Source organism: Juglans regia, chromosome 3 (assembly GCF_001411555.2).
Source record: "Juglans regia cultivar Chandler chromosome 3, Walnut 2.0, whole genome shotgun sequence".
Classification (NCBI taxonomy): domain Eukaryota; kingdom Viridiplantae; phylum Streptophyta; class Magnoliopsida; order Fagales; family Juglandaceae; genus Juglans; species Juglans regia.
This window is the reverse complement of record NC_049903.1, coordinates 24,308,126-24,327,193: the sequence shown is the minus strand read 5'-3', so window position 1 is coordinate 24,327,193 and position 19,068 is coordinate 24,308,126. Positions and strand designations below refer to the sequence as shown.

At 34.5% G+C, this 19,068-nt stretch overlaps 1 protein-coding gene across 1 annotated transcript; it reads left to right on the top strand.

Moving 5' to 3' along the window:
* Positions 1-6,939: 6,939 nt before the first annotated feature.
* LOC108982989 (probable zinc metalloprotease EGY1, chloroplastic) lies at positions 6,940-17,638 on the top strand. Its single transcript, XM_018954491.2, has 10 exons — positions 6,940-7,538; positions 8,495-8,959; positions 9,120-9,260; positions 11,257-11,358; positions 14,013-14,224; positions 14,455-14,505; positions 14,897-14,966; positions 16,638-16,706; positions 16,989-17,039; positions 17,342-17,638. The coding sequence occupies exons 1-10, from the start codon at positions 7,188-7,190 to the stop codon at positions 17,498-17,500; spliced, it is 1,671 nt and encodes a 556-aa protein (XP_018810036.1). The 5' UTR covers positions 6,940-7,187; the 3' UTR covers positions 17,501-17,638.
* The last annotated feature ends 1,430 nt before the right edge of the window (positions 17,639-19,068 follow it).

The window sequence follows — 19,068 nt, the reverse complement described above, 5'->3', positions numbered from 1 at the left end:
ATATCCTTATTCATTCCTGCAAACAGAAGGTTCTGTATCTGAATCCAGAAAGGCTCGATATGGAACTGCACCTCTAAAGGAGATAACACACCTTCGAACTCTTTTATGTAGATGAGATGATGGTCAAAAGACCATGGCCTCCCCTACACCACTTTTTGTTTATCTGAGTAAAGCTGAAATTCCAAAAGGAACTGGTTTGTACCGAGCTCTTTGAAAGTGATCCAGCTCTCTGTGTTCCATACCTTAGCCATGGTCGATTTAAAAGCTTCCCTGTTTACAGTTCTATCATTAAAGATTATTGCAAGGAGACACTGTTTCCTTTTGATATTTGATGATAAGATTACATCATCTGAGAGGATGATCTCCTCTTGTTCTTCTTCTGTCAGCTTCAGTGATTCACAACGTCGCATAATATCTTCTACCATGGTTACAATCTCTACAAACTCGAGCTTAAGAGACAAACAACTTTGACACCAGTCAAAACTGAAAAAGCTCACCTTACAGAGAGGACTGTTGTGTTTTTATTCTTTGACAAAAAGACAAAGCATACCTTTTGACTTTTGTTAATTGTTTCCATATTAGATGTATGGTGTTCCACCTTGTTTTAACATTAAGACGCGATATCTTTTTGGAAAATAATAGTATGCTCTATGAGTTTGCTCTCTCATTTTGACCGTTCATGTATTTAATTTTTTCTTAATTTCTTTTTTACTTAATGATTAAAGAAGTGACTTTTAGTGTATTTGTATATTTTTTTTAATTTTTTAAAAACATTTAAAGATTTTTAAAAAATGTAAAAAAAAAAGAAAAGAAAATTAAAATGTGCAATTTGTACTAGTAGGCATGCCCAGCGATCAAAGCTGGGCGGCACACTTGCAGCACCCGAAAAACAATCAGTCATTTTATTTTGTACAAAATCTTAAACTTTTCACATCTTGTCAATAAATACTTCATCAATCTCAATGCATTCCTCACTTTTGTGACCATCTCATAAATATCTCTTGAACCATCCATCACAAGAAGATTAAGAATTTGTGCAAAACATCACATATAGACAAGTCATGAATGATTTTTTAAAGAATGACAATAAGAGATGCATGATTCCAATGCAAAATTATGAGTGGATGTGTAAGGCACACAATCATGAGCAAGGTGTGGTCCATATGAGATTTGTTATTAGATATTAAGTGGCCACCTCCTGATCATAAACAATGGAACTAAAAATGAATAAGTTATGAGCAAGTTAATCAAGTAGTTCTAGTTCTGATGGAATGACAACACTCTTTTATTGACACTATTGGGTCGTTATTAAAATAGAAGTCATCATGGCGATCCAAGACTTTTTCCTTGATGGCAAAATGTTGAAACAAATGAACCATACTAGTATTGCCATTATCCCAAAATGTCCCAATCCAATCTCCCTTCACCACTATAGGCCAATTAGTCTGACAAATGTCATCTATAAAATCATTACAAAAATCCTGACCAACAGACTCAAAACCATGCTTCATAGAATAATTTCTCCTCTTCAAACTACCTTTGTTCCTAGGCGCAACATTAAAGAAAATACATTAATAGCTCATGAGCTATTCTACCATTTGAAGAAAAAATCTGGAAAAAGAGGACAAATGGCCGTAAAATTTGATATAGAAAAGGCTTTCGATTATATATATAATGGGATTTTTTGTTCATTGTGATGAAGGTTGTGGGGTTTAGCAACAATTGGATCAATCTGATTAGAGAATGTGTGACAACAACAACATCATTTTCTATCCTCATTAATAGATTCCCTAGAGGTTTTTTCAAGCCTCAAAGAAGACTTAGACAAGGTGACCCTTTATTGCCCTTTCTATTCATACTCAGCACGGAGGTGCTATCAAGACTCATTGCTTAATTTGTAACTCAAGGTAAATTTGAAGGTATCTGCCTAAATAAAGACTACCCTCCAATCTCTCATCTTGTTTTTGCAGATGATCTAATCTTTTTTGGCAAGGCTATGGAAAGGAGTGCTCTAATAATTTCTAAAAATCTGGAAAGATATCAAGCTTGGCCGGGACAAAAAATCAATCTCAGCAAGACATCCCATCTTCATCACCAGAAATACCAACTCCTCCATCAAAGTTGCAATCAACCGAATTTTGCCAGCCATCTACAGCCACAATGAAATATCTAGGTCTCCCTACCTCCCTCAACCATTCCAAAAAAGATAGCTTCTCAGTTTTAATGGAGAGAATCAATAACAAATTAGAAGGTTGGAAGTCGAAGTTACTTTCGCAAGCTGGTAAAACAATGCTGATTAGAATAGTAGCAAGTACGATCCCTTCATATCAAATGCTTTATTTTATGCTACCAAACTCAATCTATAAGTCCTTGAATAAAAGCTTCAAAATTTTTTGGTAGAGTTTCTCTAACAATCAGACTCATTGGCTAACTTTGAATTCTTAGAAATCCATTTGATAGCCTAAAAACGAACGAGGTCTAGGACTAGGGCTAATGGAGGATATGAATCTATTGCTTCTTGCCAAAATTGGATGAGAAATGGGCAAAGAAAACATGGGATTATGGCACGATATACTCACCAAAAATAAATTAAGTCAGTTGATTTTTGGAAAGTTGTAGCCAAAGCGTCGGACTCATGGATATGGAAGGGACTTATGAAAACAATAGACTACTTTCAAAAGGTAGATGCTATCAAATTTTCAACGGCTCATCAGTAAACGTCTGGTCGAAACCTTGGATACCCACATTGGAAAATTTCAAGCCAAAACCTCTTTAACTTATGAATGAGACTCACTCTTTCCTGAAAGTCTCTGATCTCATTCTTACTGTCAACAATTTGTGTAGTTGGAGTACTGAGAAAATGAGCACTCTTTTCGAGCCAAAGACCATCGCATAAATCCAAAAGATTCACATTCCCTTGAGTAATTTGAGTCAGGATTCTATGATATGGACTCCCAACCATTCAGGAAAATTCTCAGTGAAGACTGCTTATCACTTAGCAATAAAAAACCCATATATAATACCGCCACTAAACTTCCCCACTTCCATGTTCAAAAAATCTGGAGTCTAAAAATCCACGATTGTCACAAGCTTCTACTTTGGAAAATAATTTGGAACATGCTCCCAATTAGGAATCGACTGGAAATGGTGATCCCAAATCTTCAGCATGAAAAGTGTCCTTTTTGCAAGGAAGAGGGCGAGACACAACTCTATCTTTTTATTGAATTCCCTTTTGCTCGTATATTATGGCAACAAAGTTACTAGCCTCTAAACCTTGATCTCTTGCAACTAAACTCAATATCATATTGGATTCTCCTTATAATCAACCTAGCGTCATTGGGACTAAATGACTTGAACAAACATTCTTTTTAGCTCTTTGCAGTGATGATGCTAGATTTCATTTGGAGGCAGCGGAATGAGGTAGTCCATAACCAGACTTCCATCTCAATTAGAGAACCAACAATCCAGTTGGCAAAAATTTATCAAGTCTACATACATGCATGGAAATTGAAATCAAAAGACCATCTTTCACCAACATGGATACCTCCACCGCAGAACCATTGGAGCTTCTCTTTTGAAATCAAAAGACTCTTTTTCCACCACTTCAACCGTATTTCGGGACTCATTAGGCAATATTGTAGAAATATGAGCCTCAAAGATTTCAACTACGGGTGAAAAAAAAATCGATAAACTGGTAAACCGGATCGGACAGAACCAGTGGGTTTGGTCCGATACCGGATTTGGTTCGGTCCAGTACTCGTTTCATTTTTCACAAAACTGGTCAAAATCGGTCCAGTTCCAGTTTTCCTTTTTCTAACACCGGACCGGACTGGTTTATGTATATATATATATGTATTTTCTTTTAATTTTTTCTATTGTATAGAATATTTTTTATATGATTTTTTATATATAATATTTTATATTATATATAATTTTTATATATAATATATATAGTTATATATAAAATAATTTTGTATTATATGATAAAATCCTAATTAATATAATATTAAATTTTAAAATCCTATATAAATAACTATATATTATCACTATAGTCTATTGTATTAATAGTTATATTAATACTATATCACTATATTATATCATATAATATATCACTATATATAGTCTATAATACAATTATAAAATATATTATAATATACTACAATATATTTTCACTATATTATTATGTACTATAATATACTATATAATATATCGAAAAAATTAGACCGAAACTGGTAAAATCAAAAGTATCGATTTAGGGGTGTAATCGATGCAGTATCGGTTCTTCAAATCTCAAAACCGGTATATACTGGTTCGGTTCTAAAATATGCTCAAAATCGAACCAAATCGGACTGGTTACACTCCTAATTTCAACTATGAATCTTGTCATAGCAGAGGCATTAGCATCTCTTTTGGCTTCGCAAGCAACAAAAAATCTTCAGAAGGGTCCATCTCTTCTCGACGGTGATGTGCAAATTGTTATTGATGCCATTAATAATAAGCCCCTCACCCACACGAGCAATTAACTCCAATCATAGATGATATTTGGCAAAACCTTCATCCACATGAAGATTGGAGAGTAATTAAATTATATCGTTCTCAAAATCGATGTGCACACTCAATAGCGTAATGAGCATGAACCAATTTAATTTTTGATTGTATACCCATTTCTAGTATTACAGATTGTATCTTATATATAGATAGTGGAAATAATCTTCCTCGAAACTATTTGAAATACGCTCTATTTTCTTAATAGCATGCTTGATTAGAAAAAAGAGTGTTAATCAAGCAGCAAGCAATTCCTCTTGTGATAATAAGAAGTGTGACCTTTATACATAGGGGTAATAGTGTGTTAGCCACAAGGAAAGTGAATGATGGGGAGGTTAATGTGATAAAAGAATTTATTGGCTGTTTCATATGTTATGTAAGTATATTTAAATATGTTTTTCAAGAAAAATCTATATTTAAATATGTTTACGATTTACTATTTATTTGACTTTTTTTTGTTTACTTTTATGTTTTTAAATGTCCAAATAAGGAGGACAGTGTTGATGACTGATGAGTAGATAGGTCAGCCTTTGTTTCGAATGATCGTTAGTTATTTTACACAACAAAACGCTTTTATATTTTCATGTTTTTGGGCCATTTTATTTCAGCTTACAAGATAATTTATGTTCTGTTTTAAATTATTGAGATTTAGATAATTTTATTATATTAGATCTCTTAACTTATGTAAGTTTTCATATTTCACTAGCGTTTCTACACCTATGGGAAGTGAGTCTTACATATGCCCTCGAGATTTTGACCTCTAGTGAATTTTAATTTTTTTTTAAATATTTAAGAAAATGACTATTAATAAATTTTTGTATTTAAAAAAAATATTTAAAAAGAAAGAAATTATTGTAAGGAGCACTCCCAACAGTAAGAACTGGATGGCACAATAGCGGTAACAATTGAGCAGCACAGTACAAGGATCCTACATATATTCCATCAAAACTTTGAAGGAATTTCAAGTTTTAAGAAAATAAAAGTAATCATAGTGCATATATAGTGGCTAGAATGCTATTATACGCGAATGTGTTAACGCCTTCTATTTAATATAAGGAAAATTTTATACACCATACTATTATTTTATTTTCATTCTACTAAGTAAAATATGTCACATTTATCACTATTAAATGATCATTTATTACATGATTTTTTATCATCTAATGGTGATAAATGTGCCACATATTACTTAATATGATTAAAATAAAATAAGAGTGTGGTGTATAATATTACTCTTAATACAAATATGTGATGTCTTAATCATTATATATATTTTTTAGAAACGAGTAGAGTTATAAGTGAAACAATAAAAGAATCCTCTATTTATAATGATATATTATTGGTTTAAAATAAATAAAATGATTTGTATAGTTTTAAAGTGTGTAAGTCTCGTATATTTTTTGTTAGATAACTTTGAGATTTATATAAAAAAAAAAATTATGATACATATAATCATTTTTGTGTACTTTTTATACACTCCACTAATGTGATTTGTCAAAACAGTTATTTTATATTAAAAAAAGTGATGCAGTCAATTACAATAGTGAAGTGTATAAAAAATACGCAAAAATAACTGCACGTATAATTTTTGTATTTGTAAATAAAAGATGAGAGAGCCTTAAAAAAAAAAGGAAAATGAAGGAAGATGGAGAGCATATTCGAAATCCCGAACGAACGAGTGTATCATGGGAAGCCTATACCGTATCGTAACATGCATTAGAGTATTTTCATCTGGTGCTCCATAACCCCTTTTTTCCTATAATTTGAAGAAAAGTTTAAGGAATGCTCTTAAAACTTCCCTCCATCTGAATCCCTATTTTAGAAAAAAAGTTTAGAGGATGAACAATAGTTTTCCAAATGTAGGGAACCACTATTCATCTCTTAAATCACTTTTATTAATATTTTATTCATTTTAATTAAATTAATTATTCTTCCAATCATTTATACTTTTTCTCATATTTATATTTGTTATTGTTTTAAATAATAGTTTTAAAAATAATTTAAATAACTACAAAATATTAAAAAATAATTTTAAAAATATTAAAAATAATTTAAATTTTTATTTAAAATATACACTAGAGTAATAGCTCAGAACATAAGAAAAAATATTGAATAGTTAAATTTATAAATAGAAGTAAGAGAAAAAAGTAATAAAAAAAAGAATAAAAAAAATTATTTTAATAGAATAAGAAAATGATATGGAATATGACGTAGAATATTTTTTTAAAATAAATAAAATTATAAAAAATGTCATTTTTAACTAAAATTTAAGAAAAAATTGAAGGAACAAGGAATAGAATGCTTGCGGATAAGAGACGAGATTCGTCACCAACTGTTACATTAGCCCAGGAAGAAAAACAAAAAGACTCGGAAAAGATATGTATATTATTCATTATTGTTTTGAAATGCGGAAAGGAGATATTGTGCCACTGCCAACAGCCAAACGTGCTCGAATCTCTCTCTCCCCCCTTCACTCTTCTCCCTCTACTCCATTTTCTCGGCTTCTCATTTTCCTTCAATTTCAGTTCCCAGATTCTTGTTTCGTTTCTCAAATGCTGCACTGAAACGTTTCAGACGCATTCTTCAGTTGTCAATATCGCCGTCTCGTAGTATTCTTCCTCTTTGAGGTTTATTGATTTTAAATGGGAACGCTCACGGGCTGTAGTTTTACACCCGTGCTTTTCAATTTTTTGCTTTCAATCCCTCGTTCCGATGCATCCAGAGAGAGAATTCGATTCCCGGAGCTTAGAAAATCTAGGAAGTCATGTTTCTTGTGCAGAGAAAGTTTGTATAAGCTGAAGAGGACGGGTTCGTGTACGAATTTTGGCGAGTTTAGGTGTTTTAGTGCTAACAATGATAGTAATGGCAATGGAGAGAGTAGTGAATCATCGAGAGATTCAAACGCGAAGGGAACAAAGACGGCACTGCCTGAACAACCCGCAGAAGAGTTCGATTCGGATAAAACGGCTCCGCCTGCTTCTGTTTCTTCAAGGGTATTGTTTTTACGTCTTAATTTAAATTTTATGTCCTATTTAAAAGTAATTGCGTACTTGTTGACTGCACCATGATTAGGCTGGCCATTCCTTTATAAATTTCCGGGCTGATTTCGAATCGAAAGTAAAGCTGAATTCTGATTTAGAAATTACAATTAACAACCACGGTCTTATGATTATTTTCTTCATTTTATTTTATGATACAATTAGTTTATCTCTTAAGCTTTTAAATTAATTTGTTTCGTAAGATTCACATGGAAATGCTTTCCAAATGCTCAATTCAGTGTAGGTGTCGACCATTAAAATGGCCAAATTGAAGTGCTTTACCGGAAAGTAATTCTTGTAAGGAATTTCTATATATATTTTTACGTTTTAATTTAAATTTCTTTGTTATTTAAAAAATTACATGCTTATTGGCTGAACTGTGGTTAAAGCTTGGCCCTTTTTTTATTTTCAAGATTGATTGATTTTGACGCGATATTTGAATTGAATTCTGAGTTAAATTGAATGAGAGAACTACTACATCTGCACAAGCTTTTTACAAAAAATAAGTTGCACGCTGACTTGGCAAGTCTTAGACTCTCAGTTCAACAAAAAGTTAACTAAAAAATTCAACTCAATAGAAATATGACTGACACATCAGCGTGTAAAATCACTTTCGTAGGATATTAGTGGAGACAAGTAATTCTCTTTCCGTAATCTGCTTCTTATAAGGCCTCTAAGAGAGCATTAGTTTCAACTAAGCCCTGATTTTCTATCTGCTAATGTTCTAAGGTTGGTGATTCTTATGGTGTGGGTGTAACTTCTCCTTTGCGAATTCCTAAACATATATACCACATAACGTGATGGCTAATGAAAATCAAATATATATAAAAAAAAAAAAAAACGACCACAAACCAATGCATATTTCTAAAAGATGACTGCTGATGTGAGGATGTCCATGTTTACTTCTTCAGCCACAAAATATATCTCCGGTCAGACCTGTTTACAACAACTTCCAAGTTGACTCTTTTAAACTGATGGAACTCCTTGGACCAGAGAAGGTTGATCCTGCTGATGTAAAGTTGATAAAGGAAAAACTTTTTGGCTATTCTACATTCTGGGTTACCAAAGAAGAGCCGTTTGGAGACCTTGCCGAGGGCATCCTTTTCCTTGGGAATTTAAGGGGGAAGAGAGAAGAGGTGTTTGCCAAACTTCAGAGTCAGCTGGTTGAGGTCACCAGTCATAAATACAACCTTTTTATGGTCGAAGAACCCAATTCAGAAGGACCAGATCCTCGTGGTGGACCACGTGTTAGCTTTGGATTGCTGCCAAAAGAGGTTTCAGAACCGGGGCCAACTACACTTTGGCAGTATGTGATTGCTCTCTTGTTATTCCTTCTAACCACTGGGTCCTCTGTGGAGTTAGGAATTGCATCTCAGGTATACAATTTCATGTACAAGTTTACATCATAGTATTCTCCACTAGATAGTAGTTAGAAAATCCTCATGTTATGTATTTTAGGCTATCACAATGGTTCAACTATTTATTCGTTTGTCATTTTGGACATATACCATTGATTGCACATTTCTTTTTAAGCAGCTCAATCGACTTCCTCCAGAGGTAGTAAAGTACTTTACAGATCCAAATGCCACTGAACCACCAGATATGGAACTGCTATTTCCATTTGTGGAGTCGGCTTTGCCTCTAGCTTATGGTGTCTTGGGAGTTCTATTGTTTCATGTGAGCAAAAATCTTTTACTTTTTGTCTGTTATTGTAATATAGAGGCATGAAAAAAGCTTCCCATTGCATATTTTAACATTTGTTATGCTTATTATGCAAATCATAATCTACTTCTATTATTTTTGTAGATTTCTAGGGCTTAAATCACCTACCATAGATTGTCCTATATACGCCCCCTTTTAAGTTAATTTGCATTGATTGCACACTAACATCTATTCCATTATCCGCTTGTGGCATTCAAATATATTATCATTTGGTCATTTTTACCCCTTAGTTCATGTGGCAAAGGGAGAGGCGGGGTGGGGCAGGTTTTGATCATTGGTGCAAAACCTACCACTAAAAAACAATTACAAAATACTTCTTTTTTTATCTCGACTTTGCAGGTTGAAAATCATAATCTTTCTTAGTTACCATGTGAGTCAGAATCCATTACTCCTATTGGAACTATATGGCTTGTTTAACAAGAAAAAGCTTTTTCTTTTTCTGTTTGAGTCTTGAGAAGTCTAATGGAATGAAAGGAATAAGAAGAAATAAATGAGTTGTGTTTGTTTTACTATTTTTAAAATTTGTTGATTGTTTAAAAAAATTAATTATTCTACATGGTGGTCTACTGATTGCAACCTTTTTCCGTTAGTAATGATAGGTGAAATAAATAGTGTAATACCCCAAATAAATAGTGTAATTCTTGTCTTTTATAATAGTTCCAAGGGTTCCAATAATCCAATTATAAGCTTGACTGGTCATTTTGGGGTATGGGCTCAGTTGTTGCTTTGAGATTTCCTTGGGCCATTACAATAGTCATTTTGGAGAATAGGCCAAGATGTGGCTCTAGACTTTCTTACAGTTGTCACAAATGCTATTCCCTGCCAAGAGTGTGGGACTTGAGCTGTGTCTTTTATAATGATTTTAATGGGCTCCAATTGTAACCTTGACTAGTCATTTTGAGAGTATTTTCAAATGATGTGGCTTTGGGCTTTCCTTGGGTCGTTACGACTAGTCAAGGTTACAATTGGAGTCTATTAGTATCATTATAAATGGCAAGAATTTCTCCCTCTTAACAATGTGGGATTCCCAATTACCACTTTCTTATACTGAATGCCGAGTATTATAGGTAGTGAAAGGGTCCTACCACAGTAACTCTTAGTGCAGGGTTGTTTTTTTTTTTAAAACAAATTGCACATGGAGTGAATATTAAATGGGCCATATCATAGAGGGGTTGGACCAAAAACTCCTTTCTGATTTCTCTGCAAGTATCCACATATTGATTGTGTACGTTCTCTTCGAGTATAAAAATTCCTAGTCCATCTGAAACCACATATTTGAAAGCCACAGAAAAGCATTGGGGAATCACATTTGGTACCTAATTTTGATATTGCATGTGTCTATGGACACATGCTATTGTAGATTGATGATTTTCTATTTCAAATAGTTTACGAGTAGTGCGTATTAGTTTACAATATTTTGATTAGAGAATCTAATTGCCAGTACCAACACTGGAAAATGTGGTAACTGCTGGATTTTCACCAGGAGTTTGGAACAGGTGGTAGGGTGTGGTTTGGGATAGTCTTATGTTTGAAAAGTGGTACAGATTTTTATTTCACCCATTCAATGTTGCAAGCTCCATCAAAAGCCATCTATTTTGAGTTGACTAACTACAGAAGGGGTGACATTTCCATCTTCGCTAACTCTGAATTATGCTAACAATAACTACAGATTTTGACTAAAAGATAAAATCATATCGTGTATGTGTTTTCAATTATTGGAAATCTCATTATCAAGCACGAGTTTATGGATTTATCAACTTTTGTTTGAATTATTTCTTTATTTATCTTCTTGAGGATATTGTATTCCCAATTTTGGTTAGATTTTTTCTTTTGATTGTTTTGTTTTGTTTTATTTCTACATGATGGCCTATCTCTTCTATCATTGCCTGCTTATTTTTTCATGAAAAGCAAATATGAGATATCAAATCCAGTCTTTCGTGATTGTGTGCAGGAAGTTGGGCATTTTCTGGCTGCTTTTCCAAAGAAAGTACAGCTCAGCATTCCTTTTTTCATTCCCAACATTACCCTTGGCAGCTTCGGTGCAATTACTCAAGTGAGTATATTTTATTAATTTGGCATGCCAGTTCCATATCTGATCTGAATGCAGTAAGTGGAGGAAGCTCTATTTTGGGGGTGTAACAAGATTTGAGTGAGGTATTCATTTTTTATTTTATTTCTCTTTTGGGGGGGGGGGCGGGTTTGCCATGTGATTTTATATGATTGGGTCAATGATGCACAAATGATTTGCATGCTTGTTCAGTTTTTGTTTTCCTTTTCTAAAGATATTTGAGTAATGCTAGTCTCATGTTTGGAAGGAAGTCTCTTTATGACCCAGGAAAGTGTTTGAGCATTTACTATCTGGGCATTGGACGGTTATTCAACTAGTCATTACCATTTTACATAACTCCGCAGACACATCCAGCATTAAAAGGTTATTTGACATGGTCAATACCAATTCCCTTTTGTCGCCAATCACATCCAGCAATAAAGGGTTCTTTAACATGATCAAGGCCAATACTCATGGAACATTTTTCTGCCATCTTTCAAGTTCATCAAGAATCTTGCTTAAAAGTTAAATGTTTTCTTTCATAATTTTGACTGGTGTGTTGTTGTAAGATAGCATAGAAGGCCTTATGGGTGTTCTCATGACTATTGGAGTCGGTGGTGAGACCCGTAGTGATCCCGCAACTCGTGGTGGCGTCACAGCTAAATCCCTTGTGATGATTGATTAATTGGTGGCCAGTTTTTTATGCTCATAGTGGGTGTTATGACTTTGAAGTTGTGACTGTGAGGTTGGTCTTGTGAAACTGGTGATTGATTGTTGTGATAAGTCACAGGAAATGGCTATTGTGTTGATTAGAAGTCAACTAGTTCTGTATGCATTTGTTAGCACTCAATTGTGTTGGGTTTGTCAGGGGGTTGTGGTTGCTAAGTTTCAGTGGTGGCTGTAGATGTTCTTGCGGTTTTTTTTTTATTGGCATCAGGTGTCCGAGAACAGCATCCCGACTAATCCCGAGGGTGCACAGATGACCTCAACAAGGAGTTTCTTGTAAATACACCTCGGGTAATTCAAGGGAAAAATCTCCCAGCCCGATGGCCCTAAGAGAAATAAAAAGACACCTAAGGCTCCCCTAAAAGCTTCTTTTTTTGTATGGACAGCTTCACTAGGGAAGATTCTTACCTTAGATAATCTAAGAAAACGCCAATTGATGGTATTGTATTGGTGCTATATGCGTAAGAAAAGTGGGGAGTCTGTGGATCAACTATTATTGCATTGTGATGTAGCCATGAGCGTATGGAATGATATCTTTGCTAGGGTGGGACTTGTTTGGGTAATGCCAAGAAGGGTTGTTGACTTTTTGGCCAGCTGGCAAGGTATTCGAGGTAATTCTCAAATCGCAGCAATGTGGAAGATGATACCGATTTGCCTATGGTGGTGCATATGGATGGAGAGGAATAGTCGGAGTTTTGAGGATCGTGAACGGACAACGGACAAGATTATAACTTTTTTTTTTCTAATATGTCCCGTGTACTTGGCTTCACCTATATTTAATAAAATTCCTATTTACTGATAAAAAAGGTTAGACATTAGTATAATAACATGTAATTAGACAGTCTAGTATAAGTCTTGCATATAAATAAATTAGACATTAGTATAGAAATAACTAATAAGTCTAGTATAATAAGTTAATAACAATAATACTAATTTACTAAAGTATAATAACATGTAATTAGACATTAAAAATAAGTTATAAATAAGTTAGACACTAGTATAATATAATAACATGTAATTTGACACTATAAGATAAGTCTAGTTAGTTTTACTTTTTAATTTTTGGAAAAACTAAAATTTGAAAACACACAAAAAATTATTTTTTAAAAGTGGGCTAAATATGAAGTTAAAAAAAAAAAAATCCAAAACAAGTCCAAATCCGACTCCACTCCGACAACTTGGAGTCGGAGTCGAATCGGAGTCTACACAAGTCGGAGTTGGAGTTCAGATTTGAATTCCGACTATGTCGGTGCTCCCCCCTAATGCTTTATGATGTATCATATGATGGTGATGAAATGATATGACATTTTTCCATTTCGACCCGTCTATGGCTAGATGTACAAGTGTGACTTTTTGGTTATGGAAGATCATTTTTTTCCATTTAATTGATCTCTGGTTCTTAGCCAAAACTTTTTTTCTTAACTTTATGCAATTTGAATTCGTAGCCAGGGATTTTGCAATATCTGTTTTGGATCTTTGCTTATCTATATAGGGTGCCATTTTTGCCAAAACTTTTTATTTATATTTTTTTGATCAGTAATATATATATATATATAGATTTTTTTAACTGATAAAATATATATATATTTATATATAAACATTTTTGGCACAAATGGCGCCCTATATAGATAAGCAAAGATCCAAAACAGATATAAAAACAGATAAAACAAATATATAAAAATGTTGATATATTTTATACACCTCCAATGCCTTTTAGGCCTAATGGCACTTCAACCCACTTGTAAGATTACTGCGGTCAGGGTTTCTAATCCGCTGGATGCCTGAGGTAATTACTAAACAAAAACGGAGAGAAGTGTCTATTCTGATACTGCTAATGATTAGTATGGTTGATACAATAGATGGAACTTTCTACCAGTACAGTCTAGAGTTCTCTACGTGGATATTTGCTGCTTATCAACTATTAATTGGTGCAGTTCAAATCTATTCTTCCTGATCGAAGTACAAAAGTAGACATATCAATTGCTGGTCCATTTGCTGGTGCCGCACTGTCTTTATCAATGTTTGCTGTCGGGCTATTGCTCTCCTTAAATCAAGATGCTGCGGGAGATTTTGTGCAGGTTCCAAGCATGTTGTTTCAAGGTTCTTTGCTTCTTGGACTCGTCAGTAGAGCTACTCTTGGTTATGCGTATGTCCCTTGCTTGCATACATGGTTTTGTTGAACTGATAACCTTTATGATATGCAAATTAAGAAGACATTCATAGATTCATTGGTGGTGATGCACATTTTGATTAATCTAATAAATGCCGCCAAGGGTCTTATGAATTCTCATTGATTCAGTGATTAGATCATTTAATTTCATTTGCATTTCTTGTTATGTAACATTTTGGTGACGTGTTGACATTATCATTGTGCAGAGCCATGCATGCTGCAACAGTTTCGATTCATCCTCTTGTGATTGCAGGATGGTAACCAACCATTCATGGACTATCTTATTGTCTTTATAGAGATGCATTGTGCAATTAATCACGATCACAGTAAATACCACAAAACAATCACACAGGAACAGTTAAATTTAAATTGTTCTTCTTTACCCGGTTGGCCAGTGGTTTTTCTCTCATCACTCATGTTTCACATAGGGCGTAATAGACCAATAATATATTGCTTCTTAGTTGGCTAAAACAAGAACTCGAGAAAGCTTCCTATAGTCAGCAAGAAAAACAATTTTGGCTTGGATAAGAAGTGCATCCAAAGCACTCCTTTCTTAACTAGGAAATTCTGAAATCTCCTGTGAGAATCAGCTTTGAATTAAAGCCATGTCAACAATGTGCAGATTACTTACCATACAAACTGTTGCAGGTGTGGCTTGACAACATCAGCTTTCAATATGCTACCAGTGGGATGCCTTGATGGTGGAAGAGCAGTGCAGGTATTCTACATAATTTCTTGGGATTTTTAATTGGGAAATCTGCATTTTAATGCTTGTTTATGAATCTAAGGGCCACTACAAAGATTATGCACCCATGGGATAATACTATATCCCGACTATCAGGTGAAGCCATAGACAACATTGTTCCAGCCCAATCCTCACGAGGCATTCTCCTTCTCGTGTGAAGCACGTGACAACGTTTTGCGGGAATGGTTCGGGGGAATTCTTCGTCCCGTCTCATGATTATAGATTCACGCTACTGACTTCTCACACATGGATAGACATTCTCATATAGAGATAGGTATTCTCACATAGAGATATTGGGTTCCCACACAGGGATTTAGATTCATGTATTGAAAACAGTTAACACATTCAAATATTCAAAACATTGGGAATCAGTGCGTAAATATAGGCATGAACATAACGATCAAAATATTCATTCATGCTTGTAGAATGGGGAGGGAAGTTACAGAGATAATGCAATGCCCTTTACTCAACATTCACCCTACATTTCTCAGCACTGTCTTCGAAGCTAACCCATCTTCCTATGTTGGAAATCCTTTCGTCGCCTCTCTACTCCTTGCTTTCCAAAGCAGTTGACTTTACGAGTTCTTTGGTGATCAAAGTATCAAAAGTGAGATCTCGTCCCACGTCCTAGTCCTTTAAATAGGGTGGGATTTTCATATGTTCTTTCTGACTCCGAATCTGCGGTAAGGACTTTATTTAATCCTTCCTTGTCATACTACTGGATGACAGAGACATACTGCATGCTTGGTCCTTTGACTTTCCTCGAAAGAGGGTCTCGGTCGTGGCTTGAGTTGTACTGCTACGTTCAGACGACATGATCCATCAAACCTTCACCTTTCATTGCAGAATCACTTTGGACATGACCTTCAGATGGAATGGGGCTTCTGTGTGTAGTACTACCACTTTTTTGAGCACTTTTGTGTACTTCCGGAAGGCTCCCTCACATACCCAATCTCTTCCAGATTGCTACTCGCCTTGGCGGGTAACTCTTCGTCTAGTCCGATTTACTGGCTTCTGCGGCTCTTCGTTCTTGCCTTCTTGGTAAGTGGCCTTTTTGTGCTTGCTTTCAGTGAAACGGCACACTTATCTCCACTTTGTTGTGGGACTCATTATCTGAGCTTTTGCAAGATTCTTGCTTGCCCACGTGCTGGATTGGCTGCACTTTGCAGTGTCTGCTGCTAATTCCTTAGATCATTGGAGTATTTCTCATGTTTGCCTTCTACTCAACTCCAAGAATGGTCTGTCTCCTTTTGCGTTAGGCAGTTCCTCACACTGGGCATAAGTCAGATTCAAAATTTGGGTGACTTTTTGTTCATTCCATATGCAATGTAAAGAAGTATATATGTGTTCCATTTTATGGTTCAAGTTTTAATTTTCTCAAAAGGAGAAGAAGGGATGTGAGAACACTGTCATTCGAATTCATTAACATTTGCTTAGTTTATAGAATGTTGGTTTGTTATCTCTGTAGAATTTTTCGCAATTTTGTTTGATGAAAGAAGGGCTATATTGGACTTAGTTAAAGATAAAAGCATGTCTATTTATTGGCTTTTCATGTGGAATAAATGATGTATTTGATTACGAGTCTAGCTATTTTCATCTTGAATTATGTATCGAATACTGACAAATCAATAATTTTTTTGTCAGGGTGCTTTTGGTAAAAATGCTCTCATTGGTTATGGTTTGACAACTTACACGTTGCTTGGATTGGGAGTGGTAAAGTTCATCTGCTCTTATTCTATTGCCATTATAACCTAATGGCATGAATATTTCCAATATTGTTTTTTCAACTCACTTTTTTGGTTATTTAAAAATGTCTTGAAGAAGGAAAATTCTCAGGTCACCAAAAAAAATTAAGAAAGTTAAGATACCATGGTTTATGGTATGTTTGCATCCTTGTACGATTAGCACCAATTCCGTAACTCTTTTCAATATAGATTCTTTGAAATATATAATTTCTATCCACATATTGACCTCTTAATCCTTTTCATATTTCAGCTTGGTGGACCTTTGTCACTTCCTTGGGGACTATATGTGCTAATATGTCAGGTATTCAAATTACAATAAGGCTCCGTTTGGTTACACAGATGAGATGAGATAAAAGTTAAATAAAATATTCTTAGAATATAATTTTTTAATATTATTTTTGTTTTGAAAAAGTTGAATTGTTTATTGTAATTTGTATGGGAGTTTGAGAAAGTTGTAATGATGAAATGAGATGAGATGGTTTGTGTAACCAAACGAGGCCTAAAACAATAGGAAAATGGAAATTTTCAGTGTCCATGCTTTTCAACTTATAAATCACATTCTAATAAGCGATTAGTAATCGATTGTGGATGTTCTAATTTCAGAGAAATCCAGAAAAACCATGTTTAAATGACGTGACAGATGTCGGAACATGGAGGAAAACTCTTGTTTTGTTGTCTATTTTCCTCGTCTTCTTCACACTTCTTCCTGTATGGGATGAGCTTGCAGAGGAGCTAGGTATAGGTCTTGTATCTACGTTTTGATGTGTAACACTATAAGAGCAAAGTTAATTTTTTAGCTTAGATCACTGATCATCAAGTGATAGCTATGAACAATCTGTATACAAACTTTGTAATTATTCTTTCTGTTCTCATTTAATTTTCTCTTTATATCTTCTCCAATTTCCTTTCTTGAGACAATTTAGGTAATGTTAATGTAGTCCTAGCATTTTATTGTAACTAGGGAATCACATGATAAGCAAATGGGAAATATTGGCTTCAATATTAGGACCTGGCTTCTAGGATTGTTTGCCCGGATGTAGATATGGGTATCCGGCTATACCCGAATCTGCACTAGGTGTGTATATATTGGCACTATATACCTCAAGTCCTCTCGGCCGTCTCCTCCCAAGAGGAGTTTTGTTCGTGTTACTATCTGCAAAAACTCTGAGAGTGGTGTTGCTGGTGTTCAAAGAGTTGTGGCTACTGTTTTCAGTCTGAGAAAGTGATACTGGTTGCTTCTGATCTATGGGGAAAATGGATGCTTTATTTCCCAGAGTCCTGATATGTAGCAATACTGACTTAGCATCAGAACAAGTTAGCATAGTTATTATATAACAAATAGAAAACATAAATACTTGTAGATAGCTTTCAGCTCCTCAGGAATCTCAAGGATCTTCAAAACCAAGCCATTCACAACTATCATTATGCTCTAAATGTCTCAGAAATCGTTTTAAAGAAAATAAATTCAACACTAATGAATATTTTCTAAAATCTCACAAATCCACTTATTTTGTACCATCTATTCCAACTATCATAATCATCAAGGTCATCTAAAAAATATGAAAAATAAATGTCGAGTCCACGTACTCATTTTGAGCAGTGAACCTATACTAGTGTGCATAACACGAGACAATAGTTTAGAAGCAAAGCAGTGATAAACAGAAAAACTTACAGCAGTGTAACTCGTAACTTACCCCAAGGTCAAAAGCTGTAACACTAGCCACAGTCTTACGTTTATGGCGAGGCCAATAACAGTAATAGTAGCAGTAATCCCAGTAACCAGTAGCCATGTTTTACGCCCATGGCAAGGCTAGTAACAGTAAATCTAATGGAAGCAATATTAGTAATTAGTTTCCAGTAGCCATATCTTATGCTTGTGGAAGGGCCAATAACTAGAACATTTACAGTAATCATGCCTTGGGGGTTTTTAAGATGCAATGCAATAATAGGAACATATCTTGTAATTGTACAGTTAGTACATAAGTTTATTTCACAGTTTATATAGTAGGAACTCACGTTCATGTAAAAACAGCTTATGTCTACACTATTCATGACATAACATCCAATTTAGAGAATAGTGTAGAAAAACCGACTTAGTTTTCCTATTAAAATATGTAAATTTTTTCACAAAAACAAACCTCAATTAGTTTAAGGCAAAATCTAGCATAAGAGAACTGCTTACCTGACTTTGTTAATACCACTAAATTGCCTCACAACCGCGAAAAATCAACCGACACTTAAAAAACATCATTAAAATAATCTTGAGGTAACATAATTGACCACATCTCTTTAAATAACAATCTAGTGGCCCATAAGACATTAATTACATT

Excerpts from the sequence above, each read along its gene's own strand:
- LOC108982989 (XM_018954491.2), top strand. The coding sequence starts at position 7,188 with ATGGGAACGCTCACGGGCTGTAGTTTTACACCCGTGCTTTTCAATTTT. Across the intron at positions 14,225-14,454 it reads AGAGCTACTCTTGGTTATGC|AGCCATGCATGCTGCAACAG; the intron begins GTATGTCCCTTG and ends ATCATTGTGCAG. Across the intron at positions 14,506-14,896 it reads CCTCTTGTGATTGCAGGATG|GTGTGGCTTGACAACATCAG; the intron begins GTAACCAACCAT and ends AAACTGTTGCAG.